The 6,707-nt window shown below is 40.8% G+C and overlaps 1 protein-coding gene and 1 long non-coding RNA gene across 2 annotated transcripts; one reads left to right on the plus strand and one right to left on the minus strand.

Annotated features, from left to right (window-relative positions):
- The first annotated feature begins 3,525 nt into the window (after positions 1-3,525).
- Positions 3,526-5,479, plus strand: LOC129767848 (ATPase WRNIP1-like). The gene is made up of 3 exons (XM_055769087.1): positions 3,526-4,622; positions 4,683-4,854; positions 4,912-5,479. Exons 1-3 carry the CDS (start codon positions 3,652-3,654, stop codon positions 5,434-5,436), a joined length of 1,668 nt encoding a protein of 555 aa, XP_055625062.1. The 5' UTR covers positions 3,526-3,651; the 3' UTR covers positions 5,437-5,479.
- A 9-nt stretch (positions 5,480-5,488) lies between these two features.
- LOC129767849 (uncharacterized) lies at positions 5,489-6,707 on the minus strand. Its single transcript, XR_008741583.1, has 5 exons — positions 6,535-6,707; positions 6,292-6,347; positions 6,091-6,139; positions 5,834-5,909; positions 5,489-5,652 (listed from the first exon to the last, which is right to left on the minus strand). It is a non-coding gene; the product is annotated as an uncharacterized LOC129767849 (long non-coding RNA).

Genomic DNA, 6,707 nt, shown 5'->3' on the forward strand with positions numbered 1-6,707 from the left:
TTATATTGTATGTTGTTCAATCAATTAGTGCTCAATTTATGTTTTGACGTAGGACTACGTCTTTCATTTCTATACCGGGGTGTAAAATCAAAGTTTCGAAAACAAAAGCGTTACGCCGGAGACCGAGATTTTGAGCGTTAATAGCTCCTAAACAACTGAACGAAATGGTATGATAAACACTTCATTCGAAAGATAAAATGTCTACGCGTTATATACTTGTTACTTTTTGATCCAAAAACTTGTTTCAATTTCAAATTGCTTTCAAAACAGGCTATTGAAATCACCAATCGGTATATAAGCGAGCGGCGCTCGGAAATCCACTCAGTTCTAATTGAACAGCGATTGGAGCATGTTGTCGCTGTTGCCGTGAAGCTCTTTATTTATCATGAAAGCGCGGATGAACGGTGTCACCAAGAACCTGTTTGTGCACCCTAGGCCAGAAGGGAATCTATCAGGAGGAGAGTGATGCCACAAACGGTTCCCTGGGAAGACATCGCTACACACACATACACGCGCGGCTATTAACAGGTGGTTATCGAGTTGGCATTAACCACTGGTGGGCTTCCAGTATCGAGGAAAATGTGGAAATATCTAATCGTTACTGAAAATAATCTGCCAGTTCCTCTGGGAATTTTCAAAATATATTCATGTGAAAGAGTTTAATTGAATGTTTTCTATCCATGTAACACTGTGACCAAATACATTTGGTTTTGTGGTTTTTCAATCAATCGCAATTAACAGGATAGCTTCAGAAGATTATTCTTCCCCATCAGTAGGATATTTCCGTATCCAATATTGTATGCGCCCGCAATCGATTATTGCTCAGTCGCCGAAAGTTCCGAGCTCAGAGAGTTCATTCCCCTCTAGTTTGCCTTCCAAATTGCCATCGTAAACCACACCTTCTCTCGATTCAATCACACACAAAAAGCATACTTAAGCGATATTCTGGTGGTGAGACACATTCATTTTTCGTGAGGACATCGACAAGACAACATCGTTGCCTAACGTGCTGGAGGAGGTGGACGGCGAAGGATCGACACATACACGCGCAGAATTCTTTCCGTTTGGATGCCATTCACCATCGAGAAAGTTCCGGAAAGATCTAATCATTGCTGGAAAATAATCTGCCAGTTCCTCTAGGAATTCAAAAATACATTCATGTAAAAGAGTTTATTTGAATGTTTTCTATCCGTGTAACACTGTGACCAAATATTTTTCAATCAAGTACTATTAACAGGTGGTTATCGAGTTAGTATTAACCACTGGTGGGCTTCCAGTATCGAGGAAAATGTGGAAATATCTAATCCTTGGTGGAAAATAATCTGCCAGTTCCCCTTGGAATTGAAAATTACATTCAAGCGAAAGAGTTTATTTTAATGTTTTCTATCCATAAAATATCCATATAATACATTTGGGTTTATGATTTGTCAATCAAGTACAGTTAGCAGGTTAGCTTCTGAAGATTATTCTTCAGAACAAGGTTCTTCGCATCCTATATTGGATGCATAAAACCTTGTGCCTCCAACGTAACGCTCTCGTTTTCGAAGTCCCCCAAATATTCATTTATTCATTCATTCAGAATGGATTTAGATTCAACTTCGAACAAATGATCTCTAAATCAACGATAGTCCTACGTCACCCTTGCGGTTATACCATAGATATAACCCACTTCCTGTTTTTATCGTGTAGGTCTCACTACTAACGATTTTTGTAATTGTGGTCAGGATGTCATAATATCGAGTATGTTGTTTGGTTATATGAAAATGCAATAAATGAATTTAAATGACTGCTGATTTAGAAGATCGAAAGGGTATACCCACGTAAATCAGATTATGATAGCTTGAGTAGTCGCGATCTTACAGGGCTATAAAGTTATAACAAACAATGTTACGGACAACGTGGTAACGAAGGAGATAACGCTATTTTTATCTATAATATATTTTTGTAGTCATAGATTGATTTGACTCTTATATTTATGTAGGTCTTAACTATTTAGACTGGTGCTTAAACATGATACATGGTGACTTTTTGTTTTCTTCTGCATGATTGAATAAACAGAAGAAAAGGGTAATAATGGCTTTAATGGTATTTTGTGTACATATTTGGACAGAATGCGGTATTGAATTCTACCACGTTATGTCATCTAACCCGTTTAAAGGATACAAGTACATACAGGAAACGGTTTTCACAGGGCAACCATTTGAGGTATAAAAAAAGAAAAAAATACTGATTTTGAACAATGAAAAACTCAATTTAAATGCAATTACTACACACAATCACAGTCCTATGTCAAGATCCCGTCCGTGCCCCTAGGCTTAGACCCATCAACTTTTTTTTTCCGTGCATGCCAGCATGCTAGCGTGCACTGCACACTGCACGCTATTTTATACGTGCGAGTAATTTTCGTGTACAATACAAAAAAAATCTATCTCGCCTGTAGCGTATGTCAAACCACGTTGAACTCAAACTTCAATGCATGCATACATGATACATGGGGGGGAGAGAGAGAGAGAGAGAGAGAGAGAGAGGGAGAGAGAGAGTGTGGGTTTTTATTGAAATGATATTTCAATACATCGATAAATTTACCATTTCATGATTTTTTGCGGACGTTTGAAAAAGAGGACATCATGAAAATGAAACACAATATTTTATTGCACCAACATACATTTTTTTTCTGTTCAAAATTACCTGTTCATCGAATATTGTTGAAATAGCAGATTTGTTTGAAAATTTCTGCGTCCCTAGTTCAGAACAAATATATTTATATAATCATTGCCCACTAGTAAGGTATGTTTTCCTTGACACTCTGAATTTGAATACTACCACTTTTGTACGGGATCTCAGACCAACTCCTTCAATACCGCCTTTTACTCCTGCAGACGCTGAATTCTTCTTCCCAGTCTCCTGCGCCACCAGGGAATTATTTTTATGCTTCATCCGTAAATGGTTTAGTATATTCGATGAATTTCGACAAAACACCATGACCGTTAGACAAATTTTGCACTGCATTTAAAAAAAATGGTTACCCTTTTCATTTATCGCGATTACTGTGATGAATGTTCGATGTATTCATATTTTGATTTTTAATTATTCGGTACAAAATTACTCGATTAAAATTGCAGATGTACGACTATTTGAATTAATCGAACGATTAACCGACGTCTCTAACTATCGTTATGAGCGGTCGCAAATAAACTGGGAGTTTGTGTTGGCGTGTTCGGATCCTGGTAAATTCCTACCCCAGGAGATCTCTACAGTATTAACGTTCAAGACCTTCCACTCCAAATGTAACGCTCTCGACTTCGAAACTTTCAAAATACACCTCGGTACAGAAATGAAACGTAGTCAAAAAATCAACTATGGGCGGGAAAAGTTCGCCGGGTCAGCTAGTAGTAAATAGCTCACTATTTATCGCCCTCCTCCGCCATCTGTTGAGAACAGGAGCAAATAACATTTCTTTTCCCTCTCGACATTCGCATGCTTTCCGACAGGGTTTCGCTATCATATTTATTTGTACACAAGCGAACGCGCAATTGTACTGAAAGGAATCTCAACCCTTCCTCTCTCTCAAGTGTGGTGTTGATTTCAAACGTTTATGTTTTTTCAAGAAAATTCTGAGTGAGTTCAATCAGCGGATACGCACTTTCCAGCATGTCCGGTGAACCGGAGGCATCATCCTCCTGTTCGAAATCCGTCTGTCCGGTGTGTGACAAACTGTTCCCGCTGGACGAAATCGAAACGCACGTTGATCGTTGTTTGTTTCTGAACTCAGCCGAAGCTGCTGGCACCGCCACGGGGTCCCCGAAGGGGATGACAAACAGCAGGAGCACTCGCGAACAGCGCGAGACGAAACGGAGTTTCAGCATTTTCGAGAAATCACCCAGTGTTGGGTCGAAACGGGTCAAGACGAACGGGAAGGCCGACAGTGTTTCGCTGACGGTTGAGCAGATGGAAAAACAGGTGATCGATTTGTCTGATGAGGGAGAGGGTGATGCTCCTCCGGATAAAAAGACGGGTTTGAGGAGTGATGATGATTCGAACATTCCACTTGCGGAAAAGATGCGACCAAGCGAGCTCAGTGATTACATCGGTCAGGAGCACATAATTGGAAAGAACACGGTTTTGCGCACACTGTTCGAGAAAAATACTATTCCCAGTATGATTCTGTGGGGTCCGCCGGGATGCGGCAAGACTACGCTGGCTCATATTATTGCTGCCCACTGTAAGAAACATGAGAACATGCGATTCGTGAAACTGTCCGCCACGATGAGTGGCGTAAACGAGGTTAAAGAGGCCGTCAAAGTCGCCAAGAACGAAACGAAATTCAAGCGCCGAACGATTCTTTTCATGGACGAAATACATCGCTTCAATAAACTACAGCAGGACATATTCCTGCCCCACGTGGAGAGTGGAACAATAACGCTTATCGGAGCGACAACGGAGAATCCTTCGTTCAGCCTCAATTCAGCGCTGTTAAGCCGCTGTCGGGTTATCGTTCTCGAGAGGATAGCTGTCGAGGCGATGATGAAGATTCTGGAGCGAGCGTTGCCACAGTACAAAACGGTTATGCTGGAAAATAACAATGAAACACCAAACATAGCTGGTCTGTCATTCATTCCCAAGTAAATTGAAGCTCAGTGTACAGTTAAATGTTTGTAATGAACGGCTTAAATTTTTTGTAGGATGATGATTAGTTCCGAGACAATCCGGTGGTTGGCTGGAATTTGCGATGGAGATGCTCGCATTGGGCTCAACAGTCTTCAGCTAGCGCTGAATACAGTTTCAGCAAGGCGGGAAGGGGAAGGAAGCGCAGTGAAACTGATTGCACTCGATGACATCGAAGAAGGCATCAAAGTAAATTTTGTGAAGCTATTTTTTTTATTCATTTCTTTAATTGATTTGAAATTCTAGAAATCTCACCTGTTATACGACAGCAAGGGGGACCAGCACTACGAGCTGATATCCGCCCTTCATAAATCGGTTCGCGCTTCGGACGACAACGCGGCTCTGTACTGGTGCACTCGGATGTTGTCCTCCGGGGAGGATCCACGTTATCTCGTGCGAAGGATGATTCGCATGGCAAGCGAAGACATTGGAGTAGCCGACACCAATGCCCTGACGGTGGCCACTTCTACGCTGGCAGCTGTTCAGGCTGTGGGAATGCCAGAAGCAGATTGTATTATCGCGCATTGCGCTGTTTATTTGGCGAGAGCACCGAAAAGTCGAGAGGTATACAACGCGTTCAAAAGGTGTAAAGCCGCGATCGAGCATTTCAAAGGACCAATGCCGAGCGTTCCGTTGCACTTGAGGAATGCAACTACGAAGCTGATGAAAAATCTCAACTATGGCACGGGTTACAACTTGTTACACAAGGATCAATCCGGACTGCAGTATATGCCGGAAGGACTGGAGGACGAAAATTACTTTTCAGAATGAGCAAAGATGACCAATGGCTCCGATTGTTATTATCTTAAAAATAATAAAACAGTTTTCATTATTCAAAATGATTTATTCACACGGATGGCGCTCCCATTTCACTGTAATAGAGGAGCGTGGTTCCCGTAGCCGACTGGTTAGCGACACACATCATATGAATTATGGATTTCATTCACTGACGAATCGGCGAATCTCCTCCGGGAACGTTAGTGCCAACTAAGGAATAGAGAAAAACATTAGATAAAGAATATTTTATTCGCACTATCTGGCAATCAACAAGTTTTCAGATAGTGGTGCATAAAATTATTTAATCATCACTGATTTCATGCATTTGTTAGGATAATTATCATCAGAGAAAACGTTTGTAACTCGTTGAAAAACCATCAAAATAATTTACCTTTCGGAGTCCTTCAGCACGAGATTGGTCGATGTTAATTCAACATCCAACGACCCTTTGTGACTCGGTCCTCAGTCTACAATGGAAAAATATGATTGTTACTAATTGTAAACCCTTGGAATAGGAAAACACCACAAAGTTGAAAAAAACATTCAGATAGTGGTGCATCGTTGTTGAATCATTGTGTTCATGTGTGTATCAAGGATTTTTATCATCATTGAAAATTTACCATATTATTAAACAAAACTTCAACTCACCTTCGGCATTGGATGCACCCAAATTAAACCACTTCCGGGATGCAATCGTCTGCAAATAAAGCCAAAACATGCTTACTGAGAAAATGGCAACACTTCGAACAAAAATCTAGCGCTTACAGCGCTATCCGTTCCGTTCAGATAGTGGCACAGAGTTCTCTCATCATCTAAGCCCCGGGAGTGGAGCAAACATTCGATACTCACCGCATGGAACGAAGAACAAGGTTATGTTCGCAGCATTCGCATGCTGCTTTCCGAACCTATGAAAAAAAAGAGAACGCACTTTATTAGTTAAAACGCGAGTTTACGCTATTTGACAGCGTTTAACCATTGAGAGCTCAGAATGGTGCATGAATGTTGTTATCAAAGGATTTCATACGAAATATTAGGTTTTCATAATCATCATGAATGCGAGTTATGCACATGCTGAGGGCGAACTGAACTCACCAGCTTTCTACGGAATGGTGATCACACTTATGAATCACATTTCAAGTTCAATCGTTGATCATTTCAATATTTTAAATAGAGTTTACTACAGTTTACGAAACACAACCGTCTCGAACAAGAGCAAAAATAAAATGAACGAATCGATTCAAGCGTTTTTCAAGTTCAAGTTTCGT

This window comes from Toxorhynchites rutilus, chromosome 2, assembly GCF_029784135.1.
Source record: "Toxorhynchites rutilus septentrionalis strain SRP chromosome 2, ASM2978413v1, whole genome shotgun sequence".
Classification (NCBI taxonomy): domain Eukaryota; kingdom Metazoa; phylum Arthropoda; class Insecta; order Diptera; family Culicidae; genus Toxorhynchites; species Toxorhynchites rutilus.